Source organism: Apostichopus japonicus, chromosome 16 (assembly GCF_037975245.1).
Source record: "Apostichopus japonicus isolate 1M-3 chromosome 16, ASM3797524v1, whole genome shotgun sequence".
In the NCBI taxonomy this organism is placed as follows: domain Eukaryota; kingdom Metazoa; phylum Echinodermata; class Holothuroidea; order Aspidochirotida; family Stichopodidae; genus Apostichopus; species Apostichopus japonicus.
In genome coordinates, this window is record NC_092576.1 from 41,386,156 (window position 1) to 41,408,798 (window position 22,643).

Here is a 22,643-nt window from a genome sequence, read left to right on the forward strand (position 1 = left end):
ATGATATGTAACTTTCCTTCGCCTCCGTTAAGTCGAGTTTTGTATTTCTTCACAGATAAAAAATCTCTTTTAGTAAATGCTTTGAAAAGGAGATATAAGATACAATACGACGCTATCCAACCAATACCGTACATTAAGGAGAGACTATATTGTGTAGATAAGGTATTTGTTGAAGGAGGTACAGAGTTCTATATTGTTAGAGGAACAGCAGATAAAGGTGAATGGGTACGTGTGAATTCTTACAGAGATATTTTCACAGACTCACGAATTAAATCCACCCGTCGTATCATAGAAGCAGAGGCCGGGTATGGCAAGTCAACTGTAACCCTACAGCTTGCATATGATTGGTGCAACGGTGTAGAAAGTTCACCTCTGAAAGATGTAGAAATTCTCATTCTCCTCCGGTTAAGACAGCTTGGAAATGTCAAATCTATCTACAAAGCAATCAAACTTTTCTTGTTAGCTGGCGAACCGCGAATCAAATCCAGTGATATTAAAAATATCATTGAAAGCTGTTCTTCTGTTGAGATACTTCTGGACGGATATGACGAGTATCCTGATAAGAACAAACGTACAGGAAATGACGTAGACCGAATAATTACAAATGATCTGTTTGAGGATCTTGACGCATCCTTAACAACCAGATATCTTCCAAAGGACTATGACAGATATAACACTAAGCGAGTGAGATTAGTTGGATTTGACAAGAAAGCACGTGATCAGTACATTCGTAAGGCCATTGCTGGAGATAACGAAGAGATTGTTGAGGACATTAAGCGCGCTTTGAAAGATAACCCGATACTAGACGACTTATGTCAGGTTCCTATCTTCTTTGTTACGTTTGCTCACATGACTCACGAAAAGGAATATTTTAAAACATTAAAATCGGTTACAGAATTCTTTCGCCACATGATCCAATGTTTCCATAATCACATGAGAAAGAAATCCCTCGATAAGAATACAAAGAAGCACATCAGTGAGTATGAAATTGAGCATACTGAACTGAGTAATGTAGCGTTTGAGGGCCTCAGTAACGAAAATCAACAACTTTCATGGGGTAGGGAAGAACTCGGTGAACGACTGGGTCAAGGGTTTTATGATCACTATATCTTAGTTGGTATTTTGGTTGAGGAAGAAGTAGCTGACGTCACAAATGAAATGACTGCAGCTAAGCACATACAGACGAAGACGGAAGCAAGGTTCTATCACAAGCTGTTCTGTGAATATTATGCATCTTTTGCATTGGTAAATAAGGTTGCTGCTGCCAGAAATGCAAATAAGGTGAAGAAAATTCTTGATAAAATAGATCCATTCGATCTTCAATACCTGTATCGATTCAGCTGTGGGATTGACGCTAAAGTTGGGAGCAAGATAATAGAATACTTGAAGGGAAGAAAAGACGGTGATAAGTTTGCCATACTCTGCATCATGGAACAAGCTGGAGAGATAGATGATGGCATCAAGAAAAGTGTCAGAGAGATCTGCTCGAAGGTGTTTTACCTCCCTTATGATGACAACAAGCTGATTCAAAGATCATCTATTCAGCTCCTGGATATTGCATCTAATTTTGATGTAAGTAAGGCTTTCGACATTTATATATTACATTAGCTCTTCATTGCTGCTTCCCTCTAACCCAATGGGTGTGTCTAGATTGTGTTAATAGATCAAATCAAAACGAATGGAAAATGTCAACAATGGAAACAACTTTTCTTATTTATCGACCTTTCTAGTTTTTCGGTAGTTTATGTTAAAACCGTGTTAATATAGTTATATGTGATTACCAGCCATTAAACCGACGCATCCACGATCCCATTCATTGCATTGATATAATTTATTGTCTGTTGTTTATGAACATTATACTCTTTCTAATATTATGTAGTAAACACGTAAGCACATAAGAATACTGGTAGTGATGTATCTGACTAAATGGTAAATAGACCACAACAAGTGGGAGCGGTCTGAGCCTAACACATAAGTCTCTTCACCGACAACCTAATTAAATTAAAATGATCGAAACGCTATATATTCTTTCTCTCTAGTATTAAGATGTGTATTTGTTTTATTCATGAGGGCTTCTTCATGTGATTTCGTAATAGTTATTGGATGTGGAACCGTCACTTTTCCTTAACACTTGTCCACATTATCGCGGCCTACCTTAAGTCTAAATCTCAGGGACAGCTCCCCTTTCGTGGCCTAATAATACAGCCACTAGATTTTGAGAAGGCTATTATTTTTAGAATGCTTCATTTAAAAAATAGGTATTGAATTGAAATACAAGGAGAAGGCTCACCGTGACCTTGTCAAAGTACTGTTAACAGGGTTCCAACCCTATCCCTTACGACTGCCTCTACGAATAAGCCGTGTTTAAGAAAACCGTAAAGAAGCCCACCCTCCTAACTGGTCGGAGTATTTTTTTTCTTCAAATGAGAACACTAGATCAGGGTATGTAATGTTCACATTCCACTGACTGCGTGATGTGTTACTACTCAGTGACAATTGAATAGATGCATTCAGTATTAATGACTGTGCTTTTTATGATTTTCCTCTAACATCAGACTACTTATGTAGCATACTTCCCCGTGTCCAGCTTGTTTAGTCCTAACCAATCAATATTTCAAACATACATATGCAGCAGTACCCAGGGTTGCCATTGTTTGCTTGACACAACCGGTCAAATTAAAGATATTTTGCCAAATGGAGAATAGGAACATTAGTCTGTGGGGGGAGGTGATAGGGGAACGGCCTCTGAGTGCTCCAGCCTACACATGGGCCTGGGTGCTTCCGTATAGTCGGGAATACTTGTTACGTGCAATAAACATGAGCATAATACCGTGAATTAGACAGAATCAAGATAAACCCAGATACCATTACCAATGAAGGTTGATGCTACATTGTAATTACGGGTGAAGTACAACGTATGGGTTTGGATCTGTTTTTAAAAGTAGAGAGCCAGGGGGGTAAATGTGTGACAGTCGGTGGTGTTTTACTGTGTGAAGTCAGTGGTAACATCTTTAAACAGTTGTTTCACCTGCTGTTGGAAATTTCAAATGTCAAGGCAATTGAAAGTAACCAAATGCCAAAATTCGTGTTTTGGGCTAGTTAACGGTCAAACTGGCAACCCTGTTTCTACGGTCAGTCATATAATAGCTTCCTCGTTTACAGTGTCTTACACATAAGCACGCAATAAAGCACTGAATGTACGGAAGACGACAGTTTCGTGATAGAGGTGTAACGGTGTTCAAAGGGGCTTAGATTTAATTAGGCTGAAGTATATTAGCCGTATTTGTTTTGAAAATCTTCATGAAGCGCCATGTCAATAGCCAATTCATGTTTCACCGATCTTTAACGTTTGGAATGAATAAGCAGGTGGTGATGAAATGACAAATTCATGATACAAAGAGGTCAAGGGGCACCTTTTACTTGATTTGTGAGGGAGAGAGAGAGAGGGGGTGGCTTGTTGGAACCCACCATAAGAGCGTTAGTGACAAATTCCTTTCGTTGCTCAAACTGTTGTTTCAGAAAACTCAGTACATTACATATACGGCGTATGTTGGACAAATTACTTTCTCAATCCAATGGCTAAATAATAGCGTAAACAAGAGAATCATTGCGAAAGTTTTTCCCTTACAAAATGTCAGTTCCTGTCATCAATAAGTGGGGACAATAATTTAAAAGCGGCTTCAGCTCCTCGTATGACTGTCTTCATTTTGCATAGGCTATAGTTTGCTTAACATTCTGAGTCTTTGGGCTGATATTCTTGTCAACAGCTCAAAGTAACCTAACCTTACCACCTTTTAATATTTCTGTTTTTGTTTGGATAAATATTATTGATTGATGTCATCCCTCCATTTTTTTCTTTTCCTACCTCTTCACCCCCGCTTTGGTCTGTCATTTCGTTTCTATTGATTTCATGTAAAATTAGTTCATATTTCCTTTGTTTTACCACAGATCCCAATTGATGATCTGTATATGGTTGAAACTTTCAGCAAGGCTGATAAGGATAACATCGTCCTTCGTTCTGGTCTTTCTTTAAGCAATCTTTCTACATTACTCAAGATAGGAGTAAAAACAGAGGAAGGAAGAGAATTGACAGAGGAAGATGTTATAGGTTTATTACTCTATGCAGAACAATCAAAGGGTTTACGTGAACTCTGGTAGGTATTATTAGTGTTAGATACATGAAATATCTACATAATTTTATAAGAAATCTTTGACCTGGTACACAGATGACCGAATCGATATGGCGGGGCTTTAATTTAACTGGCTGGATTATGGATGCGATTTCGTCCCCACCCGGTTCCATTCACATGCACTTCAACACTTACTAAACATATCGCTGGAACTCCGGTCTAACTTTGCTATAGGAGAATTATTGATTTCAAGAAAATTCAATCTCTAAGAAAGTAAAATGAAATAGACATTGCTTCCACTTCCTTTCAGGTTTCGCAACTGTCTACTACCAGAATCAATCCATCCAAATTCTATTCCAATCAGTTTGAAGACATCGAAGTTTAAAGGTAATTTTAAAATCAACGACATGTTTACATAAATTGCGGATATTGCACGGGCAAAATTTCCGTGTCGGGCTGTTTCTACCAAATAATCAGTCAATACAATTGAAGAGAAAACACTATCATGTTAATGTGTGCGTATGCTCTGTTATTTTTCTGTTCGAGTGATGTCGTAAAAGCCATCTACTAGCTACCGATAATACTATAATTACTCAATGATTTAGCCCCCACAAAATACCGATTACGTTTTCATATAAAAACTGGTAAGTTCTTTATTTTATACCTGACGCACAATATAACATGATCTGGTTTAACCAAATAACTATGAAGGGGGAATGCCGACACAGTGAATGGTTGAGTTCTGAACAAGTGAATTACATCAAAAAGCGTGAGATTTGTTTGTAAGGCCAACAAAAAGAACACTTTGTTGTCGACGTATTTTACTGGAAAGCCGGCTACAATATCACATCTTTTTACTAAATAGACAATCCTAATTTTCACTACATTGTTATGATAGGACTATCATGAATAAAATGTGCCATAACTTGAATAAAAAACTTAGAAAATCTAAAATTGTATGATAGATGTCATTACTGCAGGATATATACATAATTAGTTCAACATGTTGCCCCTGTCCTTAGCGTATAAGCTTAATATCAATTCAAACAAGGTTAAAAGCGAACAAAATAACAATATAAACGCAATCCATTTCTTGTTTTATCCCAAGTACACCGTAATCATTAAAAGGATTGAAACTACGAAATATTTAGTCTAGGTTTTTCTACTTGCATTAGGACCTATTAATGACTGTTAAAAGATGCATGGAAATGCTCCACTTACAACACCCTATATTCATATGATACAGGAATTAACATAGAGGCACACATTCATGATTGTTATTTTTACAGGCTTGAGGTATAATATTAAACCAAGTCACATGGGAATAACTCACACAAGACAAGGCATGTAAATAAAAAATAAATACGGTGAATCGTTTATATTGAGGTAATAGAGCGGTGACAAATAGAAGAGAGTAATTTTTAAGCCTTGAAGTCTGTAATTATTTTAAACATCATTTTTTCATGTCCTATAATGCTACTTGAACAGTATCATCGTAAGGCAACATATTGATCAAACAAAATAAATATACCTACGGTAGCCTGTCTATTCCTAGGCATGCATATTAGATAGTAGACCTACTGTGTAGTGCATACTTAGATGATAGGTTCACGCATTCATTAGCATAAAGTTAGGAGTTGCCTGTGTACTATTGCAATGTAATCGTACCTAGTCAACTCCTAATATGTACCACACAGTAGGTCTACTATATAATATGTTGACTATGTATATTTTTTTGTATGATCAAACTTGATTCACACTAGCCGAGGCATAGTACAGCAAACCACTATTAAATACTATAATAAAGAAATATTTGTTTCTTTAATATTTGTGACGTTAATTATTATGATCTTGTAGGTTCATTTAGGCTCTGTTGATATGTACCTTTAACAACAACTAAAACTGTATCAAAGTAAACAAAATCGACAGTAATTTTGTGATAATATCTTGTCACAGAATGATGATATATTCAAATATGTTCGAACTTAATGACACAAGAGTTAAATTAGGTCAAATAGTAACATTTCCGTATAACATCTGCAAAATTCTCATCCCATAGCTGTTCCGCTTATCGTTGGTTTGTTTAGCAAATATGGACCAACATTTATAACAAATATAATAACAAAGATGCTTAATTCGTTTACTTTTCTGTTTTGTGTAATGCATTGTTGTCATAGTTACATCATTTTGACCATAGCAAATTCATTAAAAATATATTTTTGATATCAGTGTCACTCCACGTTTTTGTTTAGTATACATAAAGATATATTTCATTCTTTAACATTCTCTACCATGTAACGACCTATCTCTCCTATACAGTCTTCTCGCAAAATGATGGCAGTTGTTTGGATCTCTATTCCGGGCAGTGGATTATGGTAAGTGTACATGGCTATGATACACAGTGAGACCACGGTAAAATACCTAATAATGAGTCAATGTTTCATATGGGTTTCGTACTAGTTTTACATATTATTTTGATAACCTAACTGTTCGACTACTACATCTTCTCTGATGCACTCTACCATTCCTTTTTATCTAAAGTAAGCTACAATCCATCTCTGAAGTCATATAAGTGAGAATAGTATAAACAGACGAATAATTCGTGATTCTTCAGTGAAGATAGTAACCATTAATATACATGTGCTAATCATTATCATTGTTCAATGTAGAAATAAACTGAAACAAATCTCAAGGTATTATATTTATATTATCTTCATACAATAATTGTATGACGGGAAGGTGAAGGTTAATCCACACTGGAGCTTAGGAGGTTACGTGGGGACTTGATCCAGGTTTTCAAGATTGTGTATGGTAACGACAATTTATCCTTTACCGACTTTTTCATGTTTGCAAACAGTAGTTGTACTAGAGGTCATTGTCTTAAACTTCAAAAGTCGCATAGTAGGATTAATATTCGGCATAACTTTTTTTCTAATAGGGTTGTGAATGAGTGGAATAGTTTGCCTGAGAAAGTTGTACTTGCAAGTAGTGTCAATGGGTTTAAGAATGCTTTGGACAAGCACTTTAAGCATTGTAATCGGGTCTGAGTGTCTGTGTCTTCAGTTATTTCCCTCTCTTTATAGGGTCCTTGATGGGGACTTAAGTGTCCCTCCTGATCCTTTTTTCTACTATACTAAACTAATCTAAACTAATCTTGGGAGTAAACATTTTCAATTTATCATTAATTTTATTGCGCTCGTTTCATTGTTAGGCTGATGACGTCGATAGTATCACTAAGCTGTGTTCAGATATCGTGGCTATTGCTGAGCGTGACAGTGAGTCACAACAGAGGTCAACCATAGAGCTCCTGGAGAAGGCATCAAGTCGTAACGTAAGTCAGTGTAATATATAATTATATCTCACTGTACGTATACATACGTCAGCTTAACCATAGAGACACCGTCTACCTGTACATACCCTATGGTATTATTGAAAAATAAAAATATCCAATTCTGCAAATAATTTGCTGGTCATCAAACTGATACATTGATATTCACGTTTAGATGCAATTATATTGAAGAAGGAAAGTTCAACTATACCAACGTTTTTTTCTAATATTTCTTTGTCGCATAGTTTCATTGACTGACTAAACAAATAACAGAATAAGTGTAAATTCAGGTTTTTTGTTTCCCTTATTCCCGGTTTTCAATTTATTTGTATATTGAAAGCAGCCTACAATGAACTGATGACTGCTCACAGTTTCATATATGAGCAAATGTAAACTTAAATTATCAATTTTCTCAAGGATTGGTCGAAATTCCCCCACGGTTCGTGTATCACAGCGATATGTTAACAGTGGTCAAGCGAGTCTCCATAATATATCAACTCAACCAGTTTGCCTTATTGTAGGCACAGTAAATCAATTGAGACCCTTTCCTTTGCTCAACAGGACAGATGACAGTATCCTATCTGTCAAGAAACACAAGTCCTGATCATTGTGGTTAAAGCAGCATTTTGCATCCTTTTCTTTGATTTTTCTTAACCACACTGATTCCACTATGCCATAACGACATACAAAACTAGCTTATCTATTTAAATCTTACTTCAAATGGTGTCATAAAAGTCGAAAAATGTGCAACTTTCAACTTTGTTTTTCTCCAAGATATTTTCCGTTGGGATCCCAATAAACGTCGCCTATGATATGAATATTTAAATACTACCAACGTCATTGACCAATACGTAATATAACACCATGCTTGTTTTGCGTACAGTCTAAATGGCAGTTGTACCATGGTGTTCCATAATAACTCCTTGGTCTCCTTAGTAGTACCAACGCAAAGTCTTGAATCTATTTTTAGCAACGGCTTATAACTAAACCTGGATCTCTGGTTGGTTGAATTCAAACAAGTGGGTTCGGGGGAACTGTATGCGATTAAATTTAAAAGTGGAAGTTGTCGTGAACACTATTCTCACTATCTGCAATATCCTTAATTACTCGCCAATTAACGTTGTTGGCACGGAAAAACTTGGCTTATATCTTAGTTTGCTGTGTGGTGATTGATATATGTAAAAAACTTGTTGGACATGTCAAAACAGTAGAAAACGGCGACCAAAAGCAAAATGCTGATTTAAGCTTAATGTACCTACTAATTTACCAATTTTAGTGATGCATTTTGTATTTTGTCGTTAGTTTACTATATTCTGATGGTAGTCTGATTTCAAACTCGCATAAGTATTTTGCAGATCGATTTGTTAATTTATTTTAAGTAGCATACTTAGTTAATGGAAAATTAATAAAAAGCACTTGATTTTTTTTCTTTCGTTTTTGCACATATTGGCCCGTTCTCCACCGTGTAGTATTATACAACACATGATAAGATTAGCTAAAATAGTCCTATGCACACCTCAAAGTAACTTCAAGAATTCCGGGTGAGGAACTCCCGATAGTGACATACTTTATTTAGGCAGTGTTTTGCTATCATTGGATTATGACATTGGGAACCATTGATATTAACTTTAGATGGTTGGATAGTTAAAATAATATATTGTACTCATTGTGTCGTGTAGGTCTTACTGTTTATATTCATAGCTAGTAGTGTACTTAAAAAACCTAATACAACGCAAATATGCTGATATAGATACTGCTATTATATTTACTTGTTACGTTATATAAGAAGGTAAGTGTAATTTAAAATATTATTTCATTTTGAATTTAATACTAAATCTCTATAAGTTTATGATACTCATTTGTATGAATGTTATAGATAAACTGTTAATTGTGTTGTGTTAGAAGTTTAATAATATTGAAAACTGAACACAATTCAATTGTTTATATTCTTTTCCTCACCCAATGTATTACCTTACATCTCCATGTTATTGAACTGTAAACTCAGACAGTATCGTCATATTTTGTACCTGTTAGTCCACTTTTTGTGTGAGTTTTAATAGCTAAACAGTTACATTCACATTCACCGTTTGACTCGCTATATCCGTTCTACTTAATTCAATAAATAAATGATATCAGCATCATTAATTTGTTTCATTCCATCAGATTCCTATCCATACCTTATACCTGTACAAGTCATTTAGTCACATAGATGAAGGTGACGTCATCCTAAGATCAGGTCTACGACTTTCAAGACTGTCATCGGTACAGCTAATTCACATAACAAAAGAGAACGACAGGATAATGACACCAGAAGAGATGATTGGTATATTGGTGTATGTACAGCAGTCACAACGATTAATTAAACTGACGTAAGTATATTAAAATATATAATGACACCCATTCAATAATGGAACATTCTTAGTCGTATATCATGACGAAACCTATACATACAAAGTCCTTAGTTAGGAACCGTACACTACTCTGTTACTGCAAAGTCCTTAGTTAGGGCATCCTCGAACACGTTGCTTCGCTCCAATCATTGGGCTCCGAATCTAATATCCAGTGTCAACAACATCTTGATCTAGATCAAAATCAGGCAGCTTAAACCAAGCACAGTTCAACCTTCAACAGTTGGTTTTGAACCAAATTATGCTGCAATATAACGCCACTATAATACGATTCATAGGAACCCCTTTGTTTACCTACAATATGAAAATCAAAATGTTTTTTCCATACTTTTCCTCTAACGAATTACAGTTGATAATATTGAAATTCCAAAATAAAATTTTTCAAAATTTTTGACTTTTTTTTCGTTATTGGAATTGAGACCTTAAATGTAAGCTAATAATTTGGTTTATATTATGCCAGTATAAAGTAACTAAAAGTAAGAAGTAAAGTAACTAAATGAAAGGAAAAACAATCTCAACGCAACAAGCCGCTCTAAGAATCATGAGTACTTATCATCTCAGGTTACAATTACGGGGAATAGAGGTCAATACAATAACGAAGGGGAAGTGACGGTAAGAACAATACTGACATTACTCAGTGATGGTTTTAAAAGTGGGAAATATTACAACCAAAGAATATTCCTTTCTCACTGATAAATACCCGTCGTTTAATTTGTTAACTTTGATAAGGTGATCAGAATATATATTTACAAAATAATTGTTTAGGATATCGGGATATGAACTGTATAGCTACAAGTCGGGATGTGTATTGTCTCGTGTCATGTTTTTTTAATGATTTTCCAAGAGGGGCTTAATGTAAATCAATATATCCATGTAATTATTAGTGATTATTATTATTATTATTACTGATAATTTCTTATTGTGTCAAGTAGTAACAATAGTTCCCCTAGTATCAATCGGAAGTTTTTGTTAGGGATGCACCGGATTTTTACATGTAACCGGAATTCCGTCTTAAGAGCAGTGACATAGGAATTAATATATTTTTTTTTATATGTCCTCCTCCTCCCCCCCCCCCCCACCAAACAAAAATGATTCACAGCAATGTGGGAATTAATAATTTCGGAATGCGTAAAATATTTGTATTACAATACAACAATTGTTTGGACAGCGATTCTGCATTACTTGATAATAGTTCAATTGGTTGACGTACTTCGTAAAGTAGCAACACTAGTTACCTCAATGTTCAACGTGAATTTATATTGAGAGTGTGTTAACATTCCTCTCAGCGGTAGATTGTCTATAAAATTTACGTAATACTGCACTACATATTTGTGATAATAACTTTACAACACTTAGACACGCGATGGGGCTCGGCTTCTGACTTTGAATACTTACATTTTTAACTTAAAAGAACGTAATAATATATGTGTGTACTTTTTCATGAGTCTTTGGCGGAAATATCTTGCCAAATGCGTGGGTGGGTGAGTGTGTGTAGTGTGTGGGGGTTGCAGATAATGATGTCGCTAAGATGAAAGTATGTTCCTAGTCAGGCTATGAATTTTTCCGTAGTCTGAGTTTTCCGTAGTTTAATATCGTGAATTCAGCCTCGTTTATTGCAATGTATCAGCTTTCGTTGCCGTATAGCGTTGTTGCTTTTGTGGACGTTAACAAAATATTACTAAATGTTAGCGAGTGTCTCTTAAGAACTATTTGAGATAATTCATTCGCAAAACTTTGTTACATACACTAGTGCCGTCATGTGTTAGTTCCAAACTCTAAATTATGTGTTAATTGAAATAGTGATCCATAATCCATGTGAATTTATTTGACGCCATAATTTTCCCAGTGTTTTCTCGAAAAAGTTCAGAATGCCATCTTCAAGATATTATAGTATCTCAACAAGGTTACTCACATGACACGTTTAGAAAGTAATTATGTCGCCATCATTTTGTTTGTTGAGAGTGTATTGACTTGACCTTGAAAGACCAGAAACACATTCTACTTTCTTCTCATCATTACTTATTTACATGGTTTAGGGATATGTTTAGTATAAATATATTTAAATTGTTTTTATTTGTTCATTCTCATATATTTTCTTGCTGTCTTTTCTCATTATTCTTTAGTTTCTACAATTGTCTACTACCTAGATCGATTCCTTCGGATTGGCTATCAACGGCTATCACAGGTATCACTCATAAAGAAAAATTAAAAAATTCTATTGATTGATCGATCGGTTTAAGTAATACTGTCTTAGTTCAATCACAACCATCCAGATTACAGGGCAAAGTTCAACGGCTAAAATGTTTAGTATACATTCCGTTGTTAAATATTTCAAGTGTTGACTGTCTGCGATGAACAGATTTAACTAATGGGAGTCGGCTACTTATGAAACAATATAAATCATGAACAATTGTACCAATCGAAAAACAAGAAAAAGATACGATTCGTGAATAATTTAGTTAAGTAATTAAAACTTCCCCAGTACAGAAATCTATGTAATAGGGTATTCATTGTATTTTCCTCAGATAGTAATATCTTTCATTGGAAGTAGACTGAATGACAACTGCGGTGTAAGAGTTTACATAATCTATATATGTCATTGTTTATATAATCTATATATGTCATTGTGCCAATGGTTCACGGTTCACTCTATCTTGTAATAATTGCGTAAGAAGAACAGAAAAAAAATGTAAAAAACGGATAATTTCATGCCAACTGTAATGTTTCCTTGGCAACCGCCCTTCTTCAGTTGTATCATCCTTCTTTCTTTATTTTGCCAACTGTACGTAAAAGCCATGTTCTTTCTAAGCGTTGTAAGGATTGCAAGTTTATTGTAAATTGCAAAAAAGATTGTTTTAATCTTTAAATCACAAACCATACAATCTTTCGAACCTAGGGTATGGGGCACGACGTATGGCTGACATCCGCACTAGGGAGGGGCGTAAAGGAGAGTTCACTTCTCTTGTGACTTGGTGGTATGGACTTAGGTCTTTGATAAGAAGGTCCGTGGTTCGATTCCTAAATGCACCTGAAAGGTCCCAATAAGACAAAACCGGTCGTGAAGGGGCATTTTTGATAGTGTTGACTTCTAATAATTTAGTATATATGCCATACCACTATATACCACTATATGCCATACCACTATATATATATATATATATATATATATATATATATATATATATATAATTAACAGTTAACAACTTCTTCCTTGAGTGGTTTCCATTTGCACCTAATCGTATCGGTTACGTCATGGATTTTCGAACAGGTGATTGGTTGGTGAGTATTCTAAACAACCTCCTTCAGTCTTTGGTTCCTTCCCACTGGGAATAGCTATTTAGAATTAAAAAATCAGTCAGAACTTAACAAATCAAAGTTGTTTTCATATCCAATGTTTGATGAACGACATGTTTATTTTACTTATATAAATTTAAAACAAATTTTAAGTATAAAACAAATTTTAGCTTACTTCACTTTCAAACTCAAAACATTATATAATGTAAGTGCTTACTGCTCTTAACTGAAAAATTGTCACTGGTGTAGCTACAATTTGTCAATGGTTGGAACCTACGTGGATTTTTATTTCGAATGAACATACTGACATACAAGGCAAAGAAAAGACAATGGATTTATGCAAAAATGAATTGAATAAACATGAACAGGAAATGGGTCAGAAAGCTGCGTAAAAAGTACGTAGGATATAATAAAGGTCGTATTTTTGCTTTTGTGGTTGACTTATTAAAAACTAATTTCGCAATTTGTTTTTTAAAGGATTATTACCACAATGTTCAGACGTTTGTGTGAATCATCAAGAACGATTAAAAATCACCATGATAGGAACAACTGTTGTTAAGTTTTCCTATAAACGATAGAACAATATTGATCAATGATGACGTTTGAAAGTTGAATATAACATTTAAATTTCTTACTGCTTTTAATTCATTCTAATTATTTGATATGAGTTCATTTTGTAAATCCTTTGTAGCAGTTAGTATTCTACGTTAGTTTTGTTTTTCAACTCTTTACTATGCGATATACAGAAATTATAACTATAGTTTAGGTCAGAATTGTTTGGAATCAAAGTGACTGAAATAGTTAAATAAAACCTACATTGATTATTTTTCAAATTTCTATACTGGTATTCTGATTGCCTTTTGTTTATTGAGCATGCAGTTAAAAAAAGCTTGGTAGAACGAAATAACTTTGCTAAAACATATTATGAAACATGGTATGTGGAATGTCGCTTGCACTAGATATGTACATAACTTTATACTTTTAAGAGACATATGTACGATGGAAGTTAATTGAATTATATTTTCAGTGTACTTCATGTCCACATGATTGCATTGGGTCTGGACAGTTTCCTGATAGGGACTCTGAAAGAATCATTATCAGTGGTAAAGAGTTATATACGCAAAATGTGTAACAACATGTATGTCGTTCAACAATACTAGTGCTCATGCACAACCGATTCATATCTGATACGTTAAGAGCAATCCACCAATCATGACAATATTTAGATTGCATCTGTAACTTTAACGAATTGACTACCACATTTGATGACAGTTAAAAATAATAAATAAAGGATGATAACTGGGCACTGACCTCATAATCACCTAGAATAGAATAAGTTAATCATATGCTATGATTTTAAAGTCTTTTATTTGTGAGTGATCAAGTATTTTATAATTTCTCTTTGAAAGCATCAAAATGGTGTCCGTTTGACCAATTCAAGGTACAGACAAGTGGTAAGTTTTGCAATAACTTTACTGTGAAATGATTCTATTTCATACTAATCTATTTAAACTAACAGCTTTACCGCTCGAATTCAAAGAAATGATTCACAACACTTTATTGATTTAAAAAATGCAGATTACCCAGTGTAATGTTTAAAGAACGTACCTTCTGCACGTGAGACCATCGGTGTATTAGTACACCTAAAGTCCACATTAACGATATTATAACAAAACTGATGAACAAAATTGTGGTACAATATCTCAAATAATAACCTGAACACTGTTTGAACTCTTAAATGATTGGATTCGTTATATGAACTTGTACAACTTTATTGCTAAGCTTTTTGTGATTTATAGCTTCCTAACTTGTGAATTGCTTTTTGTGCTTGCTCTTTCGAATTTACCAGACTTGTAAGGCAAATATGCAAAGACGTATAACCTAACCTATCACAGTACTTATCATTTTGCGGATGATAGAGTTTACTTGTCTGTTAAACGTATGGAATATATAGGTACTAATACTGTTACTAACAATTAATTAATATTAAAACTATCGCCATTACAGCGACACTTCGAAGATGATATACGAGACAGTACAGTTCAATCAATAAGTGGATGTTATACATTCCTCTTATCATATAAAATAATATTGTGATTGGTTTATAAGCAACAACATGACTAACATGAATCAATCACATATTTAAGCTTAAATGATCAGATAGTATTGTCATTCTCGCTTCACTAATTCAAATCACCTTCTTAACAATTCTTTCTTGTTCTTGCAGAAAAAAATGTTCCGTAAATTTCGCATCATAAAACTCCATATATTAAAGTTTATGATTATGTTTGGAATAAATTTGCTTTCGTTATGTTAATTCTGGATATCATTTTATAACGTTACGTTCACGTTTGATACAACGCTTTGAATTAATATGTATTTGCTAACCTAAACGGATAAAGGAAGAAATTATATAAAAACGAGCTACAATTAAGGAAAGAAACAATATTAACCACGGTCCACGAAGGCTAGTGGTTGTTTAATGGTATATCGATGTACATTCAACACGTGACAATTACAACGACATCAATACATAATTTGAACCTTGATGTGAAAAACTTCTTATTAGATCTGACGAGAGAATCTACATTCTATCGTCAGATCTAATAACCATGCGGTGAATGGAAGGCAAACTCTGCAGACTACATGGACAATGAAATGTACTTCAGAGGACATCTCTATGTAAATAATTATCATACGAGTGTAATAAAGAAGCTTTTCCATACGGTTGTTTGTAACTTGTCTCTTCTATCTTATTTCAGGTGGAAATATTCCGGCAAAAGTTCAGGTAGGCTTCAAGTACTTAGTATTCTCTTCTCTAATGAAGTAGTATTTTGCATTTTACATTTAATCAAATGCAATTATTTTTCCGTGGTGTGAAATAAAATGGGAATGAGAGGGCCCAAGAACGTTTAATATATCCAAACTCAAGATGACTTGCTAAGCGATGCAAAATGTTTCTGCTGACGAATATATGTTATTATTTACAGTGAATTCGAAAGACAAAAGAACCGTACGGCATCGGAAGGGACGTGATGTACCGATACACTATACCAAAGATGCTAGCATGCTAGGATAGTGTCGAGAGCAACTGCTAAAGACATTGCTCATTTCATGTTTCATCCAACCATATACGTTCTGGTTTATCCCAACATTGACAAATACTGAATTAACTATCATATTTAAAAAAAAAAAAAAGGTTGAAGTACACAATTATAAAAATTAAAAGCTTCCACGAAAATCAGTTATTGCAATAAATTGCGCTCTAATTGTTGTTTTAGTAAATAATTAAGAAAACTATGCAGCTCGCTTGGTTTCAATAAACGTTCCTTTTGCTTTTCTGTGTTTACGTGACCCAGATTGTCAGAAAGTTTTTAACTAACAGACTCTAAATACTTTATTATCGTTTTTTATTTGAGTCTGGAGAAGAAAGACTGGAAAGTACCTAATTTTAACCTTATTAACAAAAAATACATAATAATTCAGAAAACATGTACATTTCTAAAAACATCGTCGCTTGTTGATTTTATAAGTTTTCTGAAACGTTCATACTTTGCTAGATTCACCATTATACCTTTTTTAATATCAGTTCTTGTTGGTCTTCATTCATTGTCACAATCGTTTATGTTTTCGGGTATGCTATGTATATTGTACACAGTGGCGTATTATGCCAACGAAAGTCACACCTTAGTCTGGATTTACCTTAACTTGTAAAGAAACGTTCATGAAGAAGCGATAAAAACATACTGAATTCGTCATCAATGTGGAAGATTCCATTTCCAAATGTTATCTTTTATGTAAGAAGATGAATGTTTTAAGTCTTACACTTCAGTCAAATTCAGTTTGTGGACAGTTTAACACACCATATGAGTTTTTTTTCAAGATGATTTTCTGATATCATTTATAAAGAAAGGTAGAGAAGTAGTTGTTTCTGATATCAAATTTTCCAGTTTGTAGAATATTAATCAGAACTTAATTAATTGATATATGTTAAGAACATTTGAATAGAATAAAATTATAATCAAAGTCATTGATTTACGCCCTCCCCCCACCCCCTCCCCAAAATGACATCAGCAACAAACCAAATTTCCTTTTTTTATGATATTGAAACAATTGTAAAAACATCATCGCTTGTTGATCTTATTAGTTGTCTGAAACGTTCATACTTTGTTAGATTCACAATTATACATTTTCAATATCAAGTCTTTTTGGTCTTGTTTCATTGTTACAATCGTTTATGTGTTCGACGATCAAATAAGTCACTATTTAAATTTTTCTAAAATGTGTAACAAAATAATTAAAATATCGTGTGTTGTCGTTTATTGAATGTTGCGGTTAAAGTATAATTGGCTACGGAAAACATGTTTTTGTTTTGCAGACAACACTAATAACTTCACTTTTATATTACATACTCATGTTCAAGTAGTTGACCTTTAAGGGGTCAAAAGTAATAGTATTACTGCATTTTATAATAACCTTAGTGCTGCATTATATCGTGACTTACTTATTGTAATTAAAAAGCGTTCGCCGTTTCTTAAAAATGAAATTAACAAGGATGTGATTAAAAAGCGTTTCTTTTCTTGTGAACTTAAAAAGTAAACGTATACTTTGAATTTAACCACTTATTGTTACTGTTTCTGCTGTTTGCTTCTAAAATACATCCTTGTGGGTATGCTATGTATATTGTACACAGTGGCGTATTATGCCAACGAAAGACATACCTTAGTCTGGCTTTACCTTAACTAGTAAAGAAACGTTCAAGAAGAAGCAATAAAACATACTGAATATGTCATCAATGTCCGATATTCTATTTGCAAATTTTATCTGTCATGTAAGAAGATGGAAGTCTGAAGTCTAACACTACCGTCAAATTCAGCTTGTAGAAAGTTTAGCACATCACATGAGTTTAGCTTCTAAGATTCTTTTTCGATAACATTTATAAAGAAATGTGGAGATGTAGATGTTTCTGACATCACATTTTCTAGTTTGTATAATATTAAGTAGAAATTAATCATTGATATATGTTAAAACATTTCAATTGTAACAATTTACAATCAAAGTCATTGATTAACGTCCCCTCCTCCCCGAAAAAAAACATCAGTAAAAAAACTAATTTCCTTTTTTATGTTATTGACCGGTGGTTGAAAAAGAGTTGCCAATACGTTGCCTCTGTAAATAATGACACAAATGTGTACGTACAAATGTGTATTGCATATTTGATAATGCTTAAATAAATTGTCATAATCAGTATGCATTCAACGTGTTTCTTTTCTTAATGTAACTTCATTTCATATTCCTACAAAAATGCTGAACATGCCAAAATGTAGTTATGCAACTCCCCTTTGAGCACTTTTTTTGGCAAGTGCTTCCTTTTAATTTAAAGTAACGTGCTCTTTTGAGAAACGCGCATAGAATTTTCACCACAATAACATCTCAATTCACTAACCATCTGACGTTCGATGACACTAGGTAATAAACTGAACTATATCCTTTGACATTTTTGACATCGACCACGATTCAACGTAATTACCTCAAGTCATGAAACCTTATGATATATCCTGGATCTTTAGGAGAGTAAAACTGAGTATACACATTAATCTGCCTCGAATTAACCTAACGTAGACAGAGGTTGAACTTTATGTCTCTACAAACGTCATTATAACCCACACAAAAGCCAATGCTTTGCCCAGAAGTATGTAATATTTTGTGAATGAGATCATCATATCAAGGGGTCCGCCTCTTCTCCACAATACTTAAAGTCCTTGCTTCTCTATGTGTTATCTCATATGTGACGTCATTCCCTTTCTCTTGAGTATTCCCCTTCATCGGTACGTAAAGATCAGGTAAAGTGCTGTTCGCATTGGAAAGGTTTCTGGCATCTGTGAACCGCACACCTGGATGGAATATTAGTGTTGTAAGCTAACTTCTAGACTGGTTTCTATACGCCAGGTCAAGACTGTCTTTGTATATCGTTACCCTCCTATATCGCCATCTCCTCTCCTTAATATAATAATTCTTATCCAAACATTATCCATCATAATTGTCAAAACTTATGCTCAATGAGAAGAATACGTAAGAGTATTGATTTCGTTTTACCTGTGAAAAGGAACATTTTAAGGCAGAAACAATAATTACCACGGTCAACGAACCCTAGTGGTTTGATGTAATTTCAATATATATTCACAACGACGGTAGCGGAACGTGAAAAGACATTCGTTATATGATGGCTCTAATCAGAGGCTCAAAATTAAGAGGCGAGAAACATGCAAATTAACAACGATATCAACATATAATCTGGCAACATAATTTAGTCTCTCATCCATACAGTGAATAAAAGTCAGACCCTGCATTGATATACACTAGGCTATATGAACAATCAAAAATATTTAAGCACATTTACTTGTAAATATTATCCGACAAGTATACCAGGGAAGCTTACAGTATCACTAGCATGTTATACAGTACATTGTATCGGTATCTAAAGAGACTAAGAGTTTTAAAAAAGTACTCTCATGTCAACGCACTGGAAATGTCCGCTTTATGACTTGTGTTGTTCCATATGAATGAAATTCGTAACCATGTATTACCTTTAACCAAGCTCTTACATAAGGACCAGATGGAAAGCTGTTTCTGTGACATATTCTGCATTTTAGGAAGCTCGCACTTGTAGTCTGCCATCACATATGTATAACATGAATCATTTTGTAGTATGCTTGTACATCTGAAAGGTTTGCCAAGATCCTTCGCACATGTACATTTTATTTTCTATTAGATCGTTGATCACTGGCTTTGATTGGATCGTTGCTTCTATAACGAAACTTGAAACAAAATATAGTGCATTAATTCAGCTATCCTTCTCCCGATCATTATGGCATGTAATTAAATTTAAAGAGAGTGTTTACCTGCAATCATTACATAGCAACTGGTGGGGTGGTGGGGGTGGGGGTGGGGGTGGGATCGGTCTGAAATGGTTAACTGGTTAATGCTTGTTACAGGTTATTATAACGCTCTCTGCTCCTCGGTTTGTGGATTTACACAAGTTTTTAATCTACATTACAATAGGCTTCATTAGGTTTAACCAAAAAGGATAACAAAATATCACATACTATCAGACACGAGGCATGTACCTCTGATTTCTTCACGTCGAGTCACTATAAAATACTGCGAGTAAGAACCGGCTGTATTTTATGATCCCATTTCGAAATTGTGCAATAGACAATAGCTGGTAATTTACCAATATTTTATTGTATCGGCAACGTTTAATGGGACAAATAAGTCTAAAGATGTAAATTAGACGCGTTAGACTGAATGGGTTGACGGAGGATATTGACTGGATTTTTAATAGTTTAGATCAATGTACACCACAACCTACTGACTGTTAAGTGCTAACATCAGTCTCAGAATATCTCAAAACGAATTCCTTACTTTAAAATGAAATAGCAAGTGTTAGCTCAGCAATTGTATTGCATGTGAAATGTTATTGCAATAAACAATAACAGTTTTGTGTATTATTATAAGTCGGAAGAAATCATCGTTAAATATGTAACTTGATTCTTCCTTTCTTTGTTCTTTCACTAGTTCGTAACTTGGTGCGGTAAGAAAGTAAATCATAGAGTCATGCAAGTCAAAATTGTGGTTCAAGAGTATCGTAATAATAAAACAAATAACAGATTGTGATCGCCATTTATGAATCGCTGTATTATGTTATGGCATGGAGGAGTACACCCGAATTAAATCAACTTAATACACATGGTTCTATCTGAAGGTGGTTTGACCTTTATTATACAAGTAAGATTTATGAAATGCGTTATAAGGTTTATGATCCGTTTGACCACGCAACTCTATTGAAGAAACGTTATCAATACTGTATTAGTGGTGTTAGCTTAGAGTGAATTAAGAGCCTTTTGTCCAATAGTAAGCAGTTTGTATATTATAATGGAGTCCATTCTGAATCATAAAGCCTAACATTTGTGATTTCCGAGGGATACACCTTGTGACCTTTACTTTTTATGGTGTATGTCAATGACATTTCTTATGTTTCAAATGTTTGCACCTTTTTTTTTGCACACGGCACTATAATTTTTTTTGTTTCCTTCACTCAATCTGCTGAAATTAACAGAACTAATCCATGTTCAGGATGCTGTGTTGCTCACCGCAAAACGATATAGCTCCCACGTATTTTAACACTTCCATCTCGTTTCACTGTGACACACATGACCATAATAAAAGGCAGTCTAGATGTTTCCGCTTATAACGGTTTACCTTGTTTTTAAGTTTACGTATACTGCATCCTCTGCATGGAATGCGCTTCCCAATGGAACCCGAATTTGCAACTCAGTCATGTTTTAAGAACAAGTACATTAAGAATTACATGTATACATTCATCATTAGCTACCACAAAGAGGATTGAGTCTGGGACGTTTTGGGAGGGAGGTTCACATGGAAGTCGACGGTCAGTGTGCTTTTTGAACACTTTTAGAGGCAAACTGCAGAAATGTTTTCATTTTTTTTTATACAAAATGCATCCTCGATGCATCATGTTTGACAAATCTATTTTCGATTTAATATCAAATTGTTTTTTCAAAGAAGTCAATGGTTGTAAAATTCAAAAAGTAGACTTTAAAAGTATACATTGCAGAAAACCTATCTGTAAATCTCAAAAAGGTCATTATAATCACCAGAAAGGGGTGCAAATGGGTGTAACTTTTGGTTATTTTTTAAATAAATATGGAGTGGAAGAAAGTGGACATAGGTACTTATTAACATCAAGGCCCAAGTCATGTTTATATTTTTCAAGATTTATTCAGTATTTATGGACATATGGGTAATTAACTAGAAAAACAAACTAGTTATCCGATGAATGCAACACGATGTATCTGTATCATGTCTATCTTGCATATCATAATAATCCATGTGGTAACAATGGTTACTAAGTTAATAATATGCATACTATTGATTAGAGGTGATCGCTGTAACGTTCTGGTGTGTTCCGGTTTTTTTCAAGTTATTACATGTGAGGGAAGGTGGCGAAATCCATATTCATGAACTCTCCCCTTAGCAACTAGTTTGACCTGTGACCCGACAATTTGCGTAGCACAGTGGACTGTATTGTTTATCTGTACTGTCACTCACTAGAACAATGGCTTGTATTGTTTTGGTGTACAGCATCCCTTCCGTTCTAGCTATCGTGAGCGTTGTTTCTACACACACGCCGTCAAACCACTGTAGCAATATCACGTTATCAAGCAATCAACCATTTCTACATATATCTATTTTGCTTTATCTATCACATTCGGGATGTGAGAAGCTGTAAAGGTAAATATAAATATTCACTTTGATCACCCAATATCAATTTTAAGTTAAGAAGTGGTTCATTCACGTGAAATATAGCCAAATTGTGGTCCTCACGTGTCCTTGTTAGTCAAGTATTGGCAACGTTACTTTCCTTGTTGCATACTCACTGTGTAATAGTCCTGTAGGCTA

The 22,643-nt window shown here is 34.3% G+C and overlaps 2 protein-coding genes across 2 annotated transcripts in view; both read left to right on the forward strand.

The window, feature by feature from the left end:
- LOC139982542 (uncharacterized) lies at positions 1-8,028 on the forward strand. Its single transcript, XM_071995435.1, has 6 exons — positions 1-1,572; positions 3,949-4,154; positions 4,441-4,517; positions 6,450-6,505; positions 7,342-7,461; positions 8,020-8,028. Exons 1-6 carry the CDS (start codon positions 1-3, stop codon positions 8,026-8,028), a joined length of 2,040 nt encoding a protein of 679 aa, XP_071851536.1.
- Positions 8,029-22,453: 14,425 nt separating this feature from the next.
- Positions 22,454-22,643, forward strand: part of LOC139982685 (uncharacterized) — a 46,790-nt gene continuing 46,600 nt past the window's right edge. Inside the window, exon 1 of the mRNA XM_071995730.1 lies at positions 22,454-22,475. The gene's annotated coding sequence lies outside the window, so the exon portion shown is untranslated. The remainder of the gene's footprint in view (positions 22,476-22,643) is intronic.

Coding starts and splice junctions, on each gene's coding strand:
- LOC139982542 (XM_071995435.1), top strand. CDS start 1: ATGATATGTAACTTTCCTTCGCCTCCGTTAAGTCGAGTTTTGTATTTC. Junction 4,155..4,440: donor AAGGGTTTACGTGAACTCTG/GTAGGTATTATT, acceptor ACTTCCTTTCAG/GTTTCGCAACTGTCTACTAC. Junction 4,518..6,449: donor GAAGACATCGAAGTTTAAAG/GTAATTTTAAAA, acceptor TCTCCTATACAG/TCTTCTCGCAAAATGATGGC.